Source organism: Prionailurus viverrinus, chromosome A1 (genome assembly GCF_022837055.1).
Source record: "Prionailurus viverrinus isolate Anna chromosome A1, UM_Priviv_1.0, whole genome shotgun sequence".
Taxonomy (NCBI): Eukaryota; Metazoa; Chordata; class Mammalia; order Carnivora; family Felidae; genus Prionailurus; species Prionailurus viverrinus.
In genome coordinates, this window is record NC_062561.1 from 74,024,079 (window position 1) to 74,046,847 (window position 22,769).

Sequence of the window (22,769 nt, forward strand, 5' to 3'; positions counted from 1 at the left end):
ATCTGAAGCAGGCTCCAGGCTCTGAGCTGTTAGCACGGAGCCTGATGTGGGCTCGAACTCACGAACCACGAGATCATGACCTGAGCTGAAGTCGGATGTTTAACTGACTGAGCCATCCAGGCGCCCCTAGATATTTTGCCCATTTTTAATTGAGTTGTTTGTATTTTTTTATTATTCTAAAGCATTATTGTAAAATAATTTTTTAATAAAGCAGATGGGTGGTGATTTTGACTCTAGGTGTTTAGTAGTTGTAAAATATTCATTGAATGAACCCGTGTGAAACATTTGATATATTTCTTAGTCTTTTGTAGTGTCTAGCGGATTGTTGATGTTTCTTTCTCCTCCCTCTTTTCTTAGGATCCCATTTTGCAGCTCCCAAGTTTCTGTAGGATGCTCTAAACGATTGCCACAGTTGGTTTTCGAGTAGCAGAAAGAGTTGCAACTTCTCCTTAACAGAACTTTTATAGTTGCATTCAATGCCTAACGTTGCAGAAGCAGAAAGGGCAAATGATTCTGGAAATGGTGAGCACAAATCCGAGAGAAAGTCTCCTGAAGAGAATCTACACGGTGCTGTACAGTCTTTCTGCACTCGTGCCTCGGGGGCACCCTTGGGCCCCAAAGGAGATGGTCATTATCCGTGGAGCTGTCCAGTGACCCATACTCGGGAGAAAATTTATGCCATCTGTTCAGACTATGCCTTTCTCAACCAGGCAACCTCAATCTATAAACCTCCAAATTCAACCCGCTCTTCTTGTCTTCCTGATAGTACCTCTTTATCCGCGGGAAATAACCCATCAAGATATATTGGCATCCCAACTAGTACATCAGAGATCATCTACAATGAAGAAAATAGCTTGGACAACTTATCCAATAGCCTGGGCAAGCTACCTCTCGCATGGGAAATTGATAAGTCTGAATTTGATGGGGTGACCACAAATTTGAAACACAAATCAGGTAAGGAAGGAGGCGTGAATTTCCCATGTGAAAATAATAAGAAAACAATGTATCTTGTTTAAGCTTGCCATTAAGCATGGTTTCCTTTTTTATGCTGCTATACAAGGACCATTGCTATCATGTCTATTACTGTAGTTAAGAAATAACTTGGGCAGAGGACATTTAGTTCATTAATGGCTTGCCACTGGAAACTGCACACATAACCTTAGCATTTTGAGAGCTTTGAAAAATCTAAGAATGCTGTAAAATACCGGTATTGCATGCAGATAAGTATACAGTAGCTTAGAAATGGTTAATGAGGTGGCTAGAATAACATACCACTATTTTTTAGTTTTGCAGAGACATGAATTCATCTTTCCCAACTAAACGTTTAGTTTTTTTCTTCTGTATAACTGTGGCTTTTTCCTTTTAAAATTGTTTGAGCACCCAGCAGGGTCTCCAGGTACCACTGACTAGGTTGTGTACTGCACAACTTAAGAGGGCGCTATTCACCCAGGGTGCAATACAAAGCCTTCGCAATTGCAGGGTGGTGGCCCTGTGGCAGACACTACTGCTTTTCACTTCTTTCTTTTGAACTCACAGTAATACAGGATTTTTATGTGGTGGGTACTCTTATTTTATAGGTAAAGAGATTGAGGCTCAGAGAGGTTGAGTTGCTTGTGGAAAGACGATAGCTAGGAGGAGGTGGAGGTGGGATTTGTATTTTACTTCTAGGCTTCTTTTTGTAAAACCTCCATACTTCTTGTTTGTTTGTCAGCTTGACTTGTTTCCCAGAATGTCATGTAAATTTGTATTCTCAGCGTGTCAGGGGGGTTTCACCTTGTGTCTATATTTACAGGTGATTGGTCTATAATTTTTTTGTAATATATTTTTCAGGTTGTTGGAATTAGGGCTATGTAGGTCTCCTAAGACAAGTTGGGAAGTGTTCTCTCCTATTTTCTGAGGGCTTTACAGAGGGGTGTAACAAATCTCTAACTGTGATCATGGAGTTGTCTTGATTCCCATCGATTCTGTCAAGTTTTAGTTTGTCCATTTCATCTAAGCTGCCAATTTTGTTGGCATGAAGTTCTTTCTTTTTTTTCTTTTTTAAAGTTTATTTATTTATTTTGAGAGAGCGAGCAAGTGAGAGAGAGAGTGAGCACAAGCAGGGGAGGGACAGAGAGGGGGACAGAGAATCCCAAGAAGGCTCCACACTGTCAACATGGAGTCCGATGCAGGGCTCAATCTCACCAACTGCGAGATCATGACTTGAGCCAGAATCAAGAGTCTCACGCTTAACTGACTGAGCCACCCAGGCCCCCCGAAGTAATTTTTAAAATATTTTTAAATGTTTTTTATTTATTTTGAGGGAGGGGGGCATGGGCAGGAGAGGAGCAGAGAGAGAGAGAGAGAGAGGGAGAGAGAGAATCCCAAGCAGACTTCGAGCTCTCAGTGCAGAACCTAACACGGGGCTCGATCTCACCAACCATGACATCGTGACCTGAACCGAGACCAAGAGTTGGCTACTTAAACAACTGAGCCACCCAGGTGTCCCTCCCCAAAGTTATTTCTAATAGTCCTTTTTATCCCTGTAATGTCTATAGGGTCTTTTAGCAATAATTCCTCTTTCCTTTCCTGATAGTGGTAATTTATGTTCTCTCCCTTTTTCTTCTGGTTAGGGGTGTATCAGTTTTGCTCATCTTTTCAGATAACCAGCTTTTAACTTGGTTAATTTTCTCAATTGTTTGTTTCCTATTCTATTGATTTTTGCTTTTTATTATTTTCTTTCTTCTACTTACTTCGGGTTTACTTTGTTCTTCTTTTTCCAACGTTTTGATTCAAAACTTTTCTGCTTCCAGCATTTAGTGCTTAACGTGGCTCTGTAAGTACTCTGGTAGCCACAGACCACGAAGGTTGATACACTGTATTTTTATTATCATGTAATTTGAAGTATTTTATAATCTCCTTTGTGATTTTTTCTTCGATATATATGTTACTGTGAGAAGTATGCTGCTTAATTTCCAGATACTTTGGGGCTTTTTCTAAATATTGATTCTTTTAAAGTTTATTTATTTTGAGAGAGAGAGGGAGTGTGTGTGTGCACACCCACACACATGTGAGCAGGGGAGAGGCAGAGGGAGAGGGAGACCGAAAGAAAATCCTAAGCAGGCTCTGCGCTGTCAGTCCAGAGCCCTATGCAGGGTTTGATCCCAGGAACCATGAGATCATGATCTGAGCCAAAATCAAGAGTCTGATGCTCAACTGACTGAGCCACCCAGGTGCCCCAATATTGATTTCTAATTTATTTCCATTGTGGACAGAGGACATATGAACTCATCTTTTAAAATGGGCTGAGACTTGTTTTATGACCCAACACACAGTCTATGTTGGTGAATGTACCATGTGCATTTGAAAAGATGGGTGTGGTGTTGGGTATAGTGTTCTAGAAATACACATTGGGTCGAAGTGTTTGTGATTGGGTCAAAGTGTTGTTCACATCTTCTGTGTCACTACTGAATTTTTGTCTTGTTCTCTTCACAGCTGAAAATGAAATGTTAAGGGGTGCCTGGGTGGCTCGGTCGGTTAAGCAGCCGACTTCGGCCCAGGTCACGATCTCGCGGTCCGTGGGTTCAAGCCCCGCGTCGGGCTCTGTGCTGACAGCTCAGAGCCTGGAGCCTGTTTCAGATTCTGTGTCTCCCTCTCTCTGACCCTCCCCTGTTCATGCTCTGTCTCTCCCTGTCTCAAAAATAAATAAATGTTAAAAAAAAATTAAAAAAAAAAGAAAACGAAATGTTAAAAATCTCCAGCTATGATTGTTATCTTTTCTGCATTTAATTCTGTTGATTTTTGCTTCCATGTAATTTGAAGCTCTATTAATTAGGTGCACACACAATATGAGTATTATTTCCTCTTGTTGAATTGACCTTTTTTATTGTTATGAAATGTCCCTCATTATTCCTGGTAATATTTCTTGTTCTGCAAGCTATGTTGTTTGATATTAATCTGGCTACTCCAGCTTTCTTTTGACTAGTGCTTGCATGGTGTATCTTTTCCTGTCTGTTTATTTTCAACTTGTATCTTTTTATATTTAAAGTGCATCTCTCCTGCTCAACCATAAAAAAGGATGAGAATTTGCCGTTTGCAACATGGATGGATCTAGAGGGTATCATGCTAAGTGAAATAGTTCAGACAGGGAAAGACAAATACTGTATGATTTTACTTTAACGTGGAATCTAAAACCTGAAACTAACGAGTAAACAAGCAAACAAACAAAGCAGAATCAGACCTACAAATACAGAGAACAGAGTGATGGTTGCCAGAGGAGAGAGGGGTGGGGGACAGGCACAATTGGTAAAGGGGTGTGAAAGATACAGGCTTCCAGTTAGAGAGTGAATGCCTCATGGGAGTAAGAGGTACAGCGTAGGGGATACAGTCAAGGTTCTGTAATAGTGTGGTGTGGTGACAGATGGTAGCCACTCTTACGGTGAGTGTAGCATATAGAGTTGTTGAATCACTATATTGTACACTTGAAACGAATGTAACATTGTGTGTCAGTCAGCTCGCCTCGGAAAAGACATGATTCATCTTCCTTTTGATAAAAACTTGATAGCTGAAGAAAAAGATAAAGTGGATCTCTTAAAGATAAGTATATTCCATGAATTATTTGTTTCAGATTATTTTTTTTTTTAGTTCTGGAGTTTACATTTTTAAAGTAGTTTTTGTTTCCTATCTTGGGTTTCCTATCTTCTCATTCCTTACTGGAAGATTTTATCTATCTCATAAAGCATAGATATAATATCCACTTTCTTTTTTCCTTTCCTTTTTTTTTCTTCCTTCTTTCCTTTCTTTCATCCTTCTTTTCTTTCTCTTCTTTTTTCTTTTTTGAGAGAGAGAGGGTGCAAATGAGCAAAGGGCAGAGAGAGAGAGAGAGAGAATCCCATGGGGGGCAGAGAGGGAGAGTGAGTGAGGGAGAGAGAGAGAAGTGGGGCTCACCCATAGCAAGGCTCACACTCACCAACCATGACATCAAGACCTGAGCCAAAGTCTGATGCTTGACTGATAGACCCACCCAGGTGCCCCTGTAATATCCACTTTAAAATCCTTATCTGCTGGGGTGTCTGGGTGGCTCAGTCAGTTAAGATCTCAGCTTGAGATCTCAGCTCGGGTCTTGACCTCAGGGTTGTGAGTTCAAGCCCCATGTTGGGCTCTGTGCTGGGTGTGAAACCTACTTAAAATAAGATAAGATAGAATCCTTATCTGCCAGTTTTAAAATTTGGGTCATCTTCGAGTTGGTCTAATCTTTTTTTCTTGAGAAGGTGTCACATTTTCTAGTTTCCTCACATATTCAATAATTTTGGATTGTATGCTGGGTATTGGAAATGTGTTGATTTTGGATTCTTGTATATTCCTCCAAAGAGTGCTTTATTTCAAGTTTGTTCATTTGTTTGTTTTTAATTTTAGCACCAATAGATTTGGTTTGACTAAAACCACAAATTCTGTCCCTTAAGGACATTTGAAATCTCTGTCCAATATTTTTTGGCCTTAGCTGTGCTCTTTGGGGTCTGCTCTGTGCACGCATGGTTCCAGAGTCAGCCTAAGATTGGGGCCAAATTTATGCACAGAATTTGAGTCTCCCCTTTTCTGGCTCTTTTATTTCTGGGGTGCCCACCCACCTCACTTTCCAGTGACAGTGATTGCCCCAAACTCTGTCCCCTGGTTCCTCAAGTCAAAAAGATGGCAGATACTCTACTTTTTGCTATGCTCAGACCTTTCTCTAAAAGGCAGCGTGGTGAATAGAGGTAGCTGTGTGTGTATGTGTGTTCCTTTTGGTGTCAGAGCTGTATGGTTGTGTTGTGGGCCAGGTGGGGAACGGAAGAAGGAATATGGCGGTGACAGACAGCAGTGGGCAGAGGTTCTTGGGGTTGATGAGATGGGGAGACAGTGTTCAGGCGTGGGTATGTTACGTTCTCTCAAACTTAGCTCCCACTTTGCCAGAGCTTTCCTCTCTCCCGAGCTGAATGGAATTTCACCCGTGTGGCAACAGGTGGATTTACCAAGGATGCTTATTTGGAACACACACTTCTTTAGCCCGGGGGGCTCCAGGGCGTAAAGTTGAAGGGGACAGAGGGCAGGCTTAGGTAGCCTCAGAGGAAAGCGTGTGGGGCCAGACCACCCCAGGGGGTGCTGAGGGCACTGATCAGCACGCTTCATTAGCCTCTAAGGTTTTAAGTGGCTGGGAAAACTGCGTAGGGCATTAAGGCATTATGGGGCAGTGAAGACAAGACATCGGAGAAATGCTGGACAGTAGTTTTTCCATCTTGTCAGTCTCTAAGATGTATTTTATTAGGGGAAGAAACTTGTCCGAATGGGACTTAGCTCATATTTGCCACTGGTTGTTGAGCTCTGTGGAAATTGTGTGTTCTCTGTGAAGACTTCGAATAGCTAGAGGCAGTGGGGAAAAACTGGTGTCTGGATATTACAGTGTTTGTCATTATGACATCTTACAAAAATCAGAGAAATCCCCTGTGTCACCGTAGTTTCTGAGTTCCAGCTGGTTTGGGTTTTATTGAAAGGCGAATGAAATAAACCCCTTCCTGTGTTTGTTTTCTAGACATATCTCTCGATGATCTATGTCTTATCATTGTGAATAACTCATAAAAATAAAATATTAGCTCTAATATAATTTCATATCAGGTTTGATCACTTCATCGAAAATGTAGTATGTGTGAAATTTATTCAAGTATTTGAGCATAGCTGTCTGAAATGTTAATGGTATTTTACTGACATGAAAGTTGGATGTTATTTATTAATATATTTTTTAAAGTTTTAATTTAAATTCCAGTCAGTTAACAGAAAGTGTAATACTCGTTTCAGGCATACAATGTAGGGATTCAACATTCCATACCTCACCTGGTGCTCATCTCGACAAGTGCATCCTTAATCCCCATCACCTATTTCCCCCACAGCCACCCACCTCCCTTCTGGTAACCATCATTTCTCTATAGTTAAGATTTTAACTAAATAGGTGGGGTTTTTTTTTTTTTTGCCTGAGTAATCCATTAGCATCGTTCAGAAACAAAAAGTGTAAAAATTAAACAGTGCAGTGTCTCATTCTCAGTTTTGTCTTCTTTTTGTCTAGCTTCCAATTCTCCTCCCCCTTAGGTGACCCTGCTATTTGCTTTACATGTCTTTTGGAGAGAGTGGTGTGTGTGTGTGTGTGTGTGTGTGTGTGTGTGTGTGTGTGTGTGTTTGCTTGCATGTGCTCACGTGTGCACATGCGTGCGTGTGTGTGCGTGCACACTTCATTACGTACACACACACAGAAAGAAGGCTTTGTTTTCCGTTCTAGTTCCTGGGGCTGAAGTCACGTTTTCATAATGTACACATGAGCATCATTCTTAATCCATTTTGTGGTCTCTGTAAGGCCTGCAGGTATTTTTAAATATCGCATCATTGCATTATTGGACCTATTGCTTTTACTTTCTTAACAGAGTTACATTAATGTGGTTTTATTGTTTTTTACAAAGGGATTCATTTTCTGGAAAGTGGTCTAGTTAAATATTTTACCATTGGTAATTTGATTTTCTAAACCAAAGATTTTGCGATTCATTCTTTTCCTAGAGAAGGGACTAGATCAGGAGTTGGAAGTGTAAGAATCTGATAGGAACTACACTCATGATTGCTTAAACTTGTTTTTATTTATTCTCTCTCTTTAAGCCAGGGGACTATTCTTGAAGATACATGTCTTTCTTCAACATGTTTGCAATATCATTTTGAGAACTAGTGGCAGTTACTTTTTAATTTTGTCACATAATTTTTTAAATGTTTATTTATTTTTGAGAGAGAGTCAGAGCTCAAGTTGGGGAGGGGCACAGAGAGAGACACACACAGAATCTGAAGCAGGCTCCAGGCTCTGAGCTGTCAGCACAGAACCCGATGCGACGTGGGACTCAAACTCGTGAACCTCAAGATCATGATCTGAGATGAAGTTGGTTGCTTAACCAACTGTGTCACCCGGGGGTCCCTTTTACATAATTAATTATACTCCCATAATGGCTTATTTCATCCTGAGCATTTTGCTTACTTTGTATTCTTGTGTCTAGGCAATGTAAAGAAACAAATTTGCAAGAAAAAAACTTCAGACAAAAAAGGAAGACATCAGAGGGAGTGGCCTCAGTATTCTCCTCTTGAAGATATTAAGCAGCGGAAAGTATTAGATCTCAGAAGATGGTAATCTCTAAAAATTGACTTTTTTCCTTAACCACACTTAACACAATAGCGTTGTCATACTTAATAAAGTTAATAATATTTCCATAGTATCTAATTCCTAGGCTAAATTTAGGTTTTCCACATTGTTTTGAAGTATTTTCACAACTGGTTGTTCATTGTGGTTCCCAACCACATGAACCACACTTAGCGTTTGCTTGTTGTGGCTTGTATGTGTCTCTTAACCTAGAACAGTCTCTGCCTCCCTCCCCTCACTTTTGTTTTTTAAATTCTAGGAGATTGACTTCTTTTTTTTTTTTTTCTCTAATGTTTATTTATTTATTTAGAGAGAGAGAGTACAGGGAAGGGGCAGAGAGAGAGAAAGAGAGAGAGAGAGAGAATCCCAAGCACGCTCCATGCTGTCAGTGCAGAGCCCAACAGCGAGGCTCAATCTCGTAAACCGTGAGATCATGACCTGAGCCAAAATCAAGAGTTGGACACTTAACTGACTGAACCACCCAGGGGCCCCTAGATTAACTTCTTAAAGAGACTTGGCCAGATATCTTCTAGAGTGTCCTACCTTCTGGATTTGTCTGATATTTCCCCCCTGTTGTCTAAATTATTTCTATAGCCTCAGTATTTCCTGACAGCTGGAAGTTAGACATACAGACTTGGTTTAGATTCTGATTGAACATTTTAGGCAACAGTACTGCCTCGGTGACCCTTTGTTCTTCATACTGCATCACATCAGGGGATGCATAGTATCTGGTCGTCCCGTACTAGATTCTAAGACTGATTATCGGATTTAGGCGGTGACAGCGTCAGCCCACATTGTCAAGTTCTTTTTTCTTCCTTTCTGCAACCATCACATAATCAGTGGGGGGGGGGGGGGGGGGACAGTGGCATCAGGCTAATATCCTGTCCCCATTAACTTTTCACCTAGTGGTTTTAGCCAAACCCATTGATGATTGTTACCTGAATCCTTGCTAGAAAATGGTGATATTTCAAATTTCTTTTATATCTTCTCCCTTTATTAGTTAGTGATCTTCTTCCAATAAGAAGAGCTTTCACTCATCAACTGTGGCTGTTTGGTTACCTTGGAATACAGTTCCTATTTGAAAGAAAAAAATGTTTAATTAATGATGGCTTTTAGATATTACTAGTCTATGATTTGAGATTAACAAAAATTTTTTTTTTACCATTTATTTATTATTGAAAGAGAGAGTCAGAGCCTGAGCAGGGGAGGGGCAGAGGGAGAGGGAGACACAGAATCTGAAGCAGGCTCAGGCCAGGCTCTGAGCTGTCAGCACAGAGCCTGACGCAGGGCTTGAACTCACAAACCGTGAGATTATGACCTGAGCCGAAGTCAGAGGCTTAACCAACTGAGCCACCCAGGTGCTCCTATGGGTTGAGATTTTAAAAATTATTTGTGTGAGGTTTAAAAAATGTTAGATTTTATCACCTATTTAATAAATATTGGACCCTTTACTGTGGCCGAGAATACAGAGATACACAAAACATGGTGTTTGTTTTCTCAGATTTAAAATGTAGGTGAGAAATGGGGACTAAGCAGAGAAATATAAAATATCTCAGACAGGTTTCAGACAAAGATGGGTATGAATATTCAGACAAGATGGGTATGAATAAACTACCAACATGAGAGGAAATAATGATCATCAAAAGGCTTCACTGAGGAGCTGGGTCTTAAGAGAGGTATGGAGGAGGGTCCAAAGGTCTTTGCATGGATGGGAGGAGAGTGTCTTGCGTATTGGTAATGAAGATTAGACAGGCTTGTCTGGGGTGAAGTTCAGAAGCTAAGAAGCTTACCTAACATCACACGGTGAAGAAGCAGATCTTGTATTAAAACTGAAGAGAGCCAGACTCCAAAGTTCACATTCTTTCTTTGTAACCTGTCATGATCTGTATCTTGGACACCAGGCTAAGGATTTAGATTTTTTTTGTTGTTGTTCCTGACATAGAGAGAAGCCATTGATGATTTCTTAACAAAAAGGTATTTTAAAAGATTAATTGGTAGTAATCAGGATGTAGATTGTATTGGAGAAGAGGCATTAGAATCAAAAACAGTAATTTTAGTTTCTTTGGAGAAAGCCTTTGCCCATTTTTGCTTCTAATCCCTTAGACCTAAGATTTGTTTTAACAACTAATTTGGGTAATTGTATTTTAATAGTATAACATGTGAAACCATAAGGCTTGGATGAGGAAGGATAGATGGGAGAAATAACCTGAGGGGAAACACTGTTAGGATGACAAACTCATTTCCCACTGAAGATATTACAAGAGTACGGTTGGAATGGAAACACCCGTAGGAGATAGTAGAAAGTCAGTAAAAGTTTTAGGCTGGTCATGAACAAGACCAGTAAACAAGTTTGGACTGATGAAGAAATATGGAAAATCTTAAGGGTGTCTAGGAGTGACCCTAAGACTTTGTGAAGAGGTGTTTTGGATAGAAGTTGGAGATTTAAATATGACAGAATAAGGTCTGTTTACTCCATTCCTTCTCTCTATTGGGGAGGTAGCTTTCCTCTGCTCTTCAAGGCTCTTCTAGATGGACTTAGAATCAAATTGACATGAGACAGATTAACAGGAGAAACTCAGCGTATGTACAGGGAATTCACACAGACATTGAAATTCTAAAGACATTGAGGTAACATGAAGGTTATGTGAGCTAAGGAGAGGGGTAGGAGTCTGTGGATAAGAGGAGGAAGGCTATTAGTAGGGAGATGAAAGGAGATGTTTTGAAAAACAAAAATTACCCTATTATGCAGATAAGTTTCTCAGGTAAAGGGGAGTCTCTGGTTAATAGCTCTCTTCCTGGTAAAGCAGGCAGTTGATTGGGGGGGGGGGGCGGGGCTGGATAATGAGCTTTTTCTGAATCTGCTGGGTTTGGATTGCTTTCAGCTCAAAATAATGTTCATGCCAAAGCGACCCATCTTGGGGTGGCCTGCCCTTGGCCTCTATGCCTCAAACCCATGGAAACAATAACAAGAAAATAAAAAATAGGGGAAAACTCTTATCTTCCCTGAAACAAAGAATTAACAATATCCCCAAACCATAGTCTCTAATACATGCTTCTCAAATCCTCTGCACTCTGGACCAACAGGGAGAGGACACCAAGAACTGCAAAGACTACTATTAGCCTCAAATGGTACAGGTTTCCCTAAAGTTCATGTGGCAGTCCTGAAACCATCCGGTGACCCTTTGGTTAGATCTAGGGGTGTGAGCCACTGCACCAGGGGAGGAACATCAGAGTTCTTGATGGAGATCCAGTTCAGCACTACAGAAATGCAGGTAGGGGTTGTGGAAGGAGACATCCTGCTCCTCTGATCGCTACTGGATTATTTTACTTCCTAATTTCTAGCTAAGGACAGTGCCTCTAGTGAATTGCTGGGAAGGTAGTGATGGCAAGAGTGGAACGTAGGCCACCCACTTCCTGATTTCAAAACCTCCCAGAGCTACATAATCGAAACAGTGTGATCCTGGCATAAAGACAGATATGTAGACAAATGGGTCAGAATAGAAAGCCCAGAGAGAAACACTCATGTACATGGGCAAACAATCTTCCGTAAGGGTGCCAAGCCCATGGAATAGAGAAAGGACAGTCTCTTCAGCAAATGGTGCTGGGAAAAGTGGATATCCACCTGCAAAAGAATGAACTTGACCCTGCTTATCAAAAATTAACTCAAAATATGTTAAAGACATAAATGTAAAGACCTAAAACTATGAAACTAGAAGAAAACTTAGGGGGAAATTTCATGACATTGAATTTGACAACGATATCTGAGATATGACACCAAAAGCACAGGTAACAAAAGCAAAAATAGACAAATAGAATCATATCAAACCTTAAAACTTCTGTGCATCAAAGAAAACCATCAACAAAGTGAAAAGGCATCCTACAGAATGGGAGAAAATATTTTGCAGATCATACATCTGATAAGGGGTTGATATCCAGAATATGTAAAGGACTCCTACAATTCAACAACAAAAATACCAAAGAACCCAATTAAAACATGGGCAAAGGACTTGAACAGACATTTTTCCAAAGAATATGCAAATGGACAGCAAGCATACAAAAAGATGCTCAACACCATTGTCAGAGAAATGGCAAATCAAAATTGCAATATGGTATTTCCTCACACCCAGTAGGATGGCCACTATGAAAAAAGCCAGAAAATAATAGTTGTTGGCAAGAATGTGGAGAAATCAGAACTTTTGTGTGCTGTCGGTAGGAATATAAAAATCTAAAATAGTACAGCCCCTATGGAAAATAGTGTGGAAGTTTCTTGAAAAGTTAAAAATAGAATGTGTGTTGTGGTTGAATGTTTGTGTCTCCCCCCAATTCATATATTGGAATCCTAACCCCCAATGTGATGGTATTAAGAGATGGGGTCTTTGGGAGGTGATTGGGTCATGAAGGGGGAGCCCCCATGAATGGGATTTGTACCTTGTAAAGGACAGGAAGTGGGAGATTGCTTCCTCCTCTGTCTCTGCTCCATTGTGTGAGGACACAATGAGAGGATGGCCATATGCAGTTTCTCCCCAGACATTAGATTCGTTGGCACCTCAGTTTTGGACTTCTTAGCTTCTAGAACTATAGGAAATAAATAATTGTTTGTTGTTGAAGCCACTAAGTCTGTCATAATTTGTTATAGCAGCCTGAGCTAAGATACCATATGATCCTGTAATCCCACTTCTGGGTATATATCCAAAAGAATTGAAAGCAGGATCTTGAAGAGATATTTGCATACTGTGTTCATTGCAGCATTATTCACAATAGCTGGGAAGGGGAAACAGCCCAAGTGTCCATTGATAGTTGAAGGAATAAAGAAAATGTGGTATATACACACAATGGAATATTAATTCAGCCTTAAAATAAAAGGAATTCTGACACACGGTACAACATGGATGAACTTTGAGGACATTATGCTAGGTGAAATAAGCCAGACACAAAATGGCTAATAATGTGTGATTCTATTTGTAAGAGGTACTTAAGAGTTGTCAAAATGAAAGAGAAAGAATGTAGAATGGTGGTCACCAGTGACAAAAAGAGAAATACTGTATGATTCCATTTATATGAAGTATAAAGTAGTCAAACTCATAAAAACAAAAAGTAGAATGGTGTTTGTCACAGGCTGGGGGGAGGGGGGAAAAAGGTGTTGTCCAGTGGGTGTAGAGTTTCAGTCTTGCAAGATGGAGACATTCTAGAGATCTCTTTCACAACACTGAATATAGTTAACATGACTCAACTGTACCCTTAAAAACTGGTTAAGATGGTATATTTCATGTTATGTGTCTTTACCAAAATTATAAAAAAAAAAACAAAACAAAAATGAGGGGCAGACTTGACAAATTTGATGATGGGGTGTTGAAGACAGCAAACAGCTCTTCAGTGATAATCGGCTCTATTCAAGGATGAGGAAAGACAGAGGAAGCAACTTGATATATGTGTATAAAAATTGCAAATAAAAACGGGCAACTGTGGAAGGCATATACATCTTTGGAAGAGTTATTCAAGGAAATAAAGTTAAAATTGACAATAAGCCCTTTATATCAAAAAAGTTATAATTCATACAATTTTTCAAAATGAAGTCAAAGAAGAGATTATATGACTACAGAAGGGGAAATAATTGGCAGACCCACAGAAAGAAGTGGAGGACAAAGTCATTGCACAGGTGAAAACCACATTAGAAGCAGGAAAAAAAAAACCCAACCCAGTGAAAAACATAATTAAGTCAATGGTGAGTCAGTGTGAGGAAATTGCACAAAACCCAAATGGAAAATAACAAAGATATAAAAAGGATTAAAGGACAGATAAATATTGGGGTGCCTGACTGGCTCAGTAGGTAGAGCATATGAATCTTGATCTTGGGGTTATGAGTTTGAGCCTCACATTGGCTGTAGATATTACTTAAAAATAAAATTGTTAAAAACAGCAACAACAACAACAACAGATAGATATGGGTAACAGACAGAGGCTCCAAATATCAGTAACTGGTATTCCTGAGAAAGAGATCAGAACAAATAGAAAAAAAAAAAAATATTGAAAGACACAATTGGAAGGAACGTTCCCAAAAGAAGGAAAAGCTAGAGTCTACAGATATAAAAGTGCAAACTGTGTCCCAGGAAAGGAAAACCGATACAGATTGATCAGCACCAAGGCATGTTCTGGTGGAGTTACTAGAGTTCAAGCATAAGGAGTCATGGGTATACAGTGCAAAACCAGTACAAAGGGAAATTACCCCTTTGGTCTCAGTCTTCACATCATGGCAGTACTAGCTATCAGGCTACAGTGGAATCATGTTTCTCAGGACAGAAAAAGTCACCCAAGTGTCCTATTTATGTTGTCATTCAAGTATGGAAGCAACAGACTCCCAGTCATGCAAGAATTGAGTGACTGCAATGGCCATGAGCTCTTAGCCACTCAACAAGGAATGTCAACCACCCAAGATATCTGTTGAGAAAAAATAAGGAATGGAAGAGCATCAGGAAACAAGTCATGGTGACTGCTAAGTCCATTTGTTGGAAATTTAGTTGCAGAACAGAATGTAGGTGGTAGCTATGAATACATGAGCTCTTACGGAAGTTAGCTTCTGAGTTTGAAATATGAGAGCCCTGTAACGCCAACACTTTCTCAAGTCAGGGTCATTTCTGTGGGAGGAGTTCTTTTTTAAACAGCCTTGCAAATAGCTATAAACAAAACCATTCATAATGTGTTCAGGGTTTTTTGCTTTTGTGGATGTAAAGCAGTTTATAGTGTTTCCTGGATGATGATTAGCATATGAGTTTCCTAGAGCTACCATAACAAAGTGCCATAAACTGGCTGGATTAAATCAACAGGAACTGGCTCATAGTTCTGGAGGTCGGGAGTCAGAGCCCAAGCTGTTGGGAGGGCCACATTCCCTCTGAAATCCGAGGGCTAGACTCTGCTTCATCCTAGCTTCTGGTGCCTTGTTGGTGGTCCTTGGTATTCCTAGGCTTGCTGCTGCGACACTTCTGTCTCTGAGTTTTCCCTTCATGTGTTTGGGTCTTCACACGGCACTCTCCTCTCTGCATGTCCCTTTTTTCTTTTTTATAAGGACACCAGCCATCTTGGATTAAGAGCCCACACTTACTCAAGTATGACTTCATCTTAACTTGATTTTATCTGTGAAGACCTTATTTCCAAATTAGATTGTATTCATAGGTACCTGTGGTTAGGTCTTCAACGTATCTTTTTTTAATTAACAAAAAAAGTTTGTTTATTTATTTTTAAACTTGTTAATGTTTATTTATTTTTGAGATAGAGACAGAGTATGAGTGGTGGGGGGAGGGGGGTGGGAAGAGTGGGAGGGAGACACAGAATCCAAAGCAGGATCCAGGCTCTGAGCTGTCAGCACAGAGCCCGATGCGGGGCTCGAACCCATGGGCCGTGAGATCATGACCTGAGCCGAAGTCAGATGCTCAATCAACTGAGCCACCCAGGTGCCCCTATTTATTTATTTTGAGAGAGAGAGAGAGAGAGAGAGAGAGAGAGAGAGAAGAGACAGAGAGCACGTGCTTGCAAGTGGGTGAGGGGCAGAGAGAAAGGGAGAGAGAATCCCAAGCAGGCTGCATGCTGTCAGTGCAGAGCCCAATGTGGGGCTCAGTCTCACAAACCATGAGATAATGACCTGAGCCAAAATCAAGAGTTGGATTCTTAACTGCCTGAGCCACCCAGGTGCCCCATGGACTTCAGTGTATCTTTTTTAGGTGGGTGCAGTTCAATCCATAACAATCCCTGTATTATGTGGCTATATAATAACCGTATAGTTTAGTAACCATAATCATCTTTTGTATCTTAAGCCTGTAGATACAAGGGTCATTGTTGACTTATGTATGTGCATTATGCATATTATATGCACATATACAAATAAACGTACACCTGCAATTTTTCTTTTTGTAATTAATTTTTAAAATATTTTTATTTATTTCGAGACAGAGAGAGAGAGCGCATATGCACCCTTGAGCATATGCACAAGCATGGGGAGGGGCAGAGAGAGAGGGAGAGAGTCCCAGGCAGGCCCCTCACTCAGCTCAGAGCCCAAGGAGGAGCACAGTCTCACAACCGTGAGATCATGACCTGAGCCGAAATCAAGAGTCAGATGCTTCAACAACTGAGCCACCCAGGCACCCCTCTTTTTGTAATTAATTGTAAGGTAATACTAAAACTGTGTTTAGTGATGATAAATCTTGTTTCTCCTTTTTGTTTTGCACCTTCATTAGAAAGTAGTTGGGAGAGGCGCCTGGCTGGCTTAGTCAGTAGAACCTGTGACTCTTGATCTCAGGGTTGTGGGTTTGAGCTTCAAGGGTATAGAGATTACTTAAAAAAAAAAAAAAAAAAAAAAAAGCAGTTAGGGAAATAATTTGAAACCCAATACTATTTTTTTTTAAATTTTTTAATGCTTATTTATTTTTGAGAGACACAGAGACAGAGCATGACCGGGGAGGGCAAGAGAGAGAGAGAGGGAGACACAGAATCTGAAGCAGGCTCCAGGCTCTAAACTCTCAACACAGAGCTTGATGCAGGGCTCAAACCCACAAGCTGTGAGACCATGACCTGAGCTGAAGTCAAATGCTTAGTCGACTGAGCCACCAGGTGCCCCACTATTTCTTTCTTTCTTTTTTTTTTTTTTTAAATTGAATAGTCTGCTTCTTTTCTCCTCTGTTCATGTTAGCTGTGGTCACTTCTCTTGACACATGACTGTTTGGAAAATTGTCTGGATTAGTCAGTACAATGAAATTGTGCTATGGAAGGATTTTGTGCTACATTTTAAAATTCTCTGTGATAACGGGGTACCTGGCTGGCTTAGTCGGTTAAGCATTGGACTTTGGCTCAGGTCATGATCTCACGGCTCGTGAGTTCAAGCCCTGCATCTGCTCTCTGCTGTCAGTGTGGAGTCTGCTTCTGATCCTCTGCCTTCGTCTCTCTGTGCCTCTCCCCAGCTCGTGCTCTCTCTCAAAAAAAAAAATAAAAAAAAATAAAAAATAAAATAAAATAAATAAATAAATAAATAAATAAAATTAAAAAATAAAATTCTAAAAAGAAAAAATTCTCTGTGACAATGGAGCTGCTGGTTTTAGTTGGACACAGTGGGTGATAAATTGATGTTTTGTAGTCTGAGTTGAAAAATCTCTGAAAAGTTGATACATGGGGACAATGCTTTGTTTCATTTCTCCAGTATTTTTGAAGTTGCAAATAATCATGTATGCAGCTCAACTAGTAACTTATGCTGAAATTTTAGTAGTTGGTATCTGCATTTATATATCATTTTTTTCCATTGGTTTGGAGAACATCTACTTTAATTAGTGGTTAAACTTAGCTAACTTTATTAAACTGGATGGTTTATTGTTGCTGTGCATGCATTTCTGATATGTTTAATAAATACAAAAATATTTTAAGGGAGTAAAGATTTTACCTTGGCTTTAATGAGAGAAGTTTTCATTATGTTAACACATTTAGTTGCCATGAGTGTTATATTTCTATATGCATATTTTGTATTCATTCAAGTGAAGAAAGCAACGTTTTGTTTTCTCAGGTACTGCATAAGCCGACCGCAATATAAGACTTCTTGTGGCATCTCCTCATTAATTTCTTGTTGGAATTTCTTGTACAGCACAATAGGAGCTGGAAAGTAAGTATGTTAATTTAGTGGTATCCCTAAACTCCAAATTCCAAAGTTACTTTGTATTGCTTTTTCTGTCATTGAAGATTTCTTTTTAAATATCTTATTTATTTTATTTTTATTATTTTTAGAGTGGGGTGAGGGGCAGAGGGAGGGAGGGAGGGAGGGAGAGAGAGAGAGAGAGAGAGAGAGAGAGAGAATCTTAAGCAGGCACCACGCAGGGCTTGATCCTATGACTCTGAGATCATGACCTGAGCCAGATACTCAACCAACTGAGCTACCCAGGCACTCCTGTAATTGGACATTTTTAAAAATAGATTTTTCATAAATCGAGAAGAAAATTGCTATTTTTTATAAGCCTTTAGCTGAAAATAATAAGTATGCATTATTGGGGCGCCTGGGTGGTTCAGTCGGTTGAATGTCTGACTTCGGCTCAGGTCAGGATCTCGCAATTTTGTGAGTTCGAGCCCCATGTCAGGCTCTGTGCTGTCAGCTCAGAGCCTGGAGCCTGTTTCAGATATGTCTCCCTCTCTCTGCCCCTTCCCGCTCATGCTCTGTCTCTCTCTGTCTCTCAAAAATGAATAAACGTTAAAAAAAAATTAAAAAAAAGTAAGTATGCATTATTGTGACAAAATAAACATTAAAAATGCAGTTGACCCTTAAACAATGCAGGGGTTAGGGCAGTCTAAAATCCACATATTATTTTTGACTCCCCCAAAACTTAACTAGTAACAGTCTACCGTTGACCAGAAACCTTACCAATAAAGTAAACTAGATGAACACATATTTTGTATGTAGTATTTTGTATGTATTATATGCTGTATTTTTACAATGAAGTAAGCTAGAGAACAAAGATGTTACTAAGAAATTCATTAAGAAAGAGAAAATACATTTATAGTTCTGCACTGAATTTATAAAGAGAAAATCTGTGTGTAAGTGCACAGTTTAAACCCACATCGTTCAAAGGTCACCTGTATTAGTAAAATTGTTTACAAATCAGATGCGGGACAGTTGTTGGGATGAGCACTGGGTGTTACACATAGGGATGAATCCCTGGAACCTACTCCTGAAATCATTGTTGCACTCTATGCTAACTCAGGTGTAAATTAAAAAAAAAAAAGAAGAAGAAGAAAAAAAAAATAACAACAAAACAAAAACCAAATCAGATGGACATATGAACGTTGAGACAGGTTATCATTTGCATGCGACTGGAACTGTAAAATGAAAGGCAATGTTTCTTTTCTAGTCTGCCACCTGTTACCCAAGAAGAAGCTTTACATATTTTGGGCTTTCAACCTCCATTTGAAGATATTAGGTTCGGCCCTTTCACTGGAAATACAACACTTATGAGGTATGAAGTCCTCCCTTACAGACAATACCTTATTTCTAGTTCTGTGAAATAGCAGTGCTGTAGAAGTGGATTGTGGACCAGGTTTCCAGCTGCTGGGCCCCAACTGCTATGGATATGCCCAACTTGGGTGCTGCCCGAATTTCTCTGGAATGGCATTGATGTTATCTGTGCTATGGAAATATTGCTATGAGCACATTTTCTTGTCATTTGCAGATGGTTTAGACAAATTAATGACCACTTTCACGTAAAAGGATGCTCGTACGTTCTATATAAGCCTCATGGGAAGAATAAAACAGCCGGAGAAACTGGTAGGTAAACACATGGAAGATTTTTACACACACACACACACACACACACACACACACACACACACACTTTAGGATCCGTCACAAAGATTGGCTGATTTGATTAATGGGGCGTTCTGTAAACCCTGAACACGGTCTTTACTTCTATATGTCTTTATCCAAGGGGGAAATTGTAATAGAAATCTGTAGGGTGCTTTCCCATATACCGGTGAATATTTTTAATTGTCCTCCTCTTTGCATGTAGAACTTTTAGAGTTTTGAAACATGTCCTAAACACTGTTTCAACACATTATTTGTATTATTTGGGCCTGTGGGGTGTGTGTGTGTGTGCGCGCGCGCACGCATGCTGGTAAAACTCTTTCGGGAAGAAACATGGAATTTGTAGCTCCTCTTCCTAAAAAAGAATGCCAAGATTGTAGAATATTTGATGTTAGGCCTACATAATAACATCTAATAACAGGACAATGGACTTTGAAAGTGACAAAGTTCCATGATAGAATAGTCTTGGCTATCACAGAGTAATTGATTTTTTTTTTAACGTTTTATTTATTTTTGAGACAGAGAGAGACAGAGCATGTACGGGGGAGGGGCAGAGAGAGAGGGAGACACAGAATCAGAATCAGGCTCCAGGCTCTGAGCCGTCAGCCCAGAGCCTGACGCGGGGCTCGAACTCACGGACCGCGAGATCATGACCTGAGCTGAAGTCGGATGCTTAACTAACTGAGCCACCCAGGTGCCCCAAGAGTAATTGATTTTAAGGATTGTTTAGTTATATGCTAGTTATATTTGACAGATTAACAAGAGAAAGCCAGTTTATGAGTGCTTACAGCACAACTTGAGGTGGGAGAAACTTCACTGAAAAGTAACTCAGCGTGGTGGCTTAGGACAGCTTACTTACCCTCTGCAACAAAGAACAATTACCTTTGTAAAGAAGTGACAGGACAAAGGGAAGCCATTTTCAGTGTGCCAGGACAGCAGACTGTGGGAAGGTTACATTTTTGGGAAGGCACTAATGGAGTAAGATTTGCTTGCAGATTCCTCTGGTGCCATCTCTGGGCTAAGAGTCTGTCTCCAGTAAAAGAAAAATTTACATCCTGCCTTTAGGTTGGGAGGGGGAGGGTTGAGAGAGCTTTTCCTGCATTTGTGGCTTCTTAATTGCCTTCAGCTCAAAATAATTTTTATGTCAAAGAGGCATATTTTGGGTGACATATTCTGGTTTCCTTCCCTCTCCATCCTGGGCAACCCCAGGCTTACTTCCTGCATCCTTCCTGCACCCATTGAAGTACCTTAAATTTTATGGGGCTTAGCAGAAACCCTCAGGACAAAAGCCTTCTTAAGATCTATTTTTATCTCTTTTTTAATCTCTGGAAGTGCATCAGTTACGTATTTTAACGATCTTTTCAATATTTTAACCAGTGTTTTTGTAATGTCATTGGCAGGGTGATGTAGGGTATATGTATCACAGGGAAGATAAAATGATGTATCAGCTTAAAAACTTTGTATTTTATATATTTGTGTTTATTTTCACATTTATGTATGTTTAGTTGTATGAAACAGTCCTAAACTCAGAATTATTTAGACAACAATATACCATGGATATTATCTTATTTCTGTGATTAATTTATGTATTCTGATCAACATCTGTTCCTTAAAGCCAGATTTATTCATCGATATGCATATAGTAACTAAACCAAGCACTGTTTAACCAGGAGTAGTACTGGTTATGGATATATAGAGAGTTTTCCATATCATTTAGATTATTGGCTTAATTTTGAACTTGAAAAAAAAAATGTTTATTTTTGAGAGACAGAGAGAGCATGAGGAACCAAGGCAGGCTCTGTCCTGATAGCAGAGAGCCCAATGTGGGGCTTGAACTCATGAACCATGAGATCAAGACCCGAGCCAAAGTCAGATCCTTAACTGACTGAGCCACATTAGCACTGACAAGTAAGGAACATCTTTGGTAACCCTGGTGTTCCCTAATGTACTTTTTACTAATATTTAGTAATTTCTCCTTATTAGCCAGATGACACATTTCCTAAGAATGTATATATTTTTTGTTCTAGGAAAGAGACACCTTATACCTTATCTTTTCAAGTTAAAGGAAAATAATATTAATTATGTTGGTTCTAGATTTTTACCCTTGCCAGGTCTGTACTTTAGTTTATGGTGTTGATAGCTTATAATATCAGCCTGTAAAAAAAGATGTTTATCATGGCCATGATCATATGGTATATCACATTGACCACTGTCACCTTGCCCATATGGTGTAAACTTTCGAGGGTAATTTCATTGAAATGAAGGGAATTTTTGATACATTTTACTATATATTATTATTTCTTAGTTTTTAAGCATTGGCTTTATAGTAGTAAAACCATCTTTTAGTGGGAATTTAGTTGTGCTAGGCACTGTACTGATTTACTTGCATTAATTCCATATCAGTCCTGCACAGATGTGTCATTCCCCCCTTTACTGATGAGGAAACTGAGATGTGCAGAAAGTTCAATAAACTGAACAGAGTTACACAACTAGTGAGTGATATTTTTAGGTGTCAGATCAGGTCTCCTGGTTGCAGATCTCAAACCTAACCACTTGCTCTGTGGGTCCTAGTGTTGGCTGCTTTTAACGGTCCTCGCACATTTTAGAGCTATTATATGGCTAGTATTTTTTATAATTAACATACCTCATTTTCACCAACAAAATTATATACCAATAGAAATGTTACTGAACATTTTTTCTCCCAAATGCTCTATTTCTCCTTAGCACAGGGGTTTTGTTTGATTTTTAGATTGTTACATTTTTTTCTTTTTAAGAAAAGTATCTGTCAGGGGCAGCTGGGTGGCTTAGTCGATTAAGCATCCAACTTCAGCTCAGGTCAATGATCTCAGGGTTCACCAGTTTGAGCTTTGTGTCTGCATCAGGCTCTCTGCTGTCAGCAGGAGCCTGCTTGGATCCTCTGTCCTCCTCTCTCTCCACCCTCCCCCGCTTGAGTGCTCTCTCTCTCTCTCTCCCTTAAAAATAAATAAGTAAATGGTTTTTTTTTTTTTAAGTTTATTTATTTATTTAGAGAGAGACAGAAAGCACGAGCAGGGAAGGGGCAGAGAGAGAGGGAGAGAGGGAGAATCCCAAGCAGGCCCCGCGTGGTCAGTGCGCAGAGCCCGATGTGGGGCTCAAACTCATGCAACTGTGAGACCGTGACCTGAGCCAAAATCAAGAGTTGAATGCTTAACCAACTAAGCTGCCCAGGGCACCCCGAAAAAAAAATATATATTTTTTAAAAGCATCTGCCATGATGACTGTAATTGACATCAG

At 39.8% G+C, this 22,769-nt stretch overlaps 1 protein-coding gene across 3 annotated transcripts in view; it reads left to right on the forward strand.

Annotated features, from left to right (window-relative positions):
• Window positions 1-22,769, forward strand: part of BIVM (basic, immunoglobulin-like variable motif containing) — a 78,451-nt gene that overhangs the window by 6,154 nt on the left and 49,528 nt on the right. For all 3 annotated transcript variants that reach the window (XM_047848714.1, XM_047848695.1, XM_047848705.1), the window contains exons 2-6: window positions 358-954; window positions 8,037-8,163; window positions 17,715-17,810; window positions 19,048-19,152; window positions 19,366-19,460. In XM_047848714.1, the coding sequence (XP_047704670.1) occupies window positions 477-954; window positions 8,037-8,163; window positions 17,715-17,810; window positions 19,048-19,152; window positions 19,366-19,460 (901 nt within the window). In that variant the 5' untranslated portion in view covers window positions 358-476. The remainder of the gene's footprint in view (window positions 1-357; window positions 955-8,036; window positions 8,164-17,714; window positions 17,811-19,047; window positions 19,153-19,365; window positions 19,461-22,769) is intronic.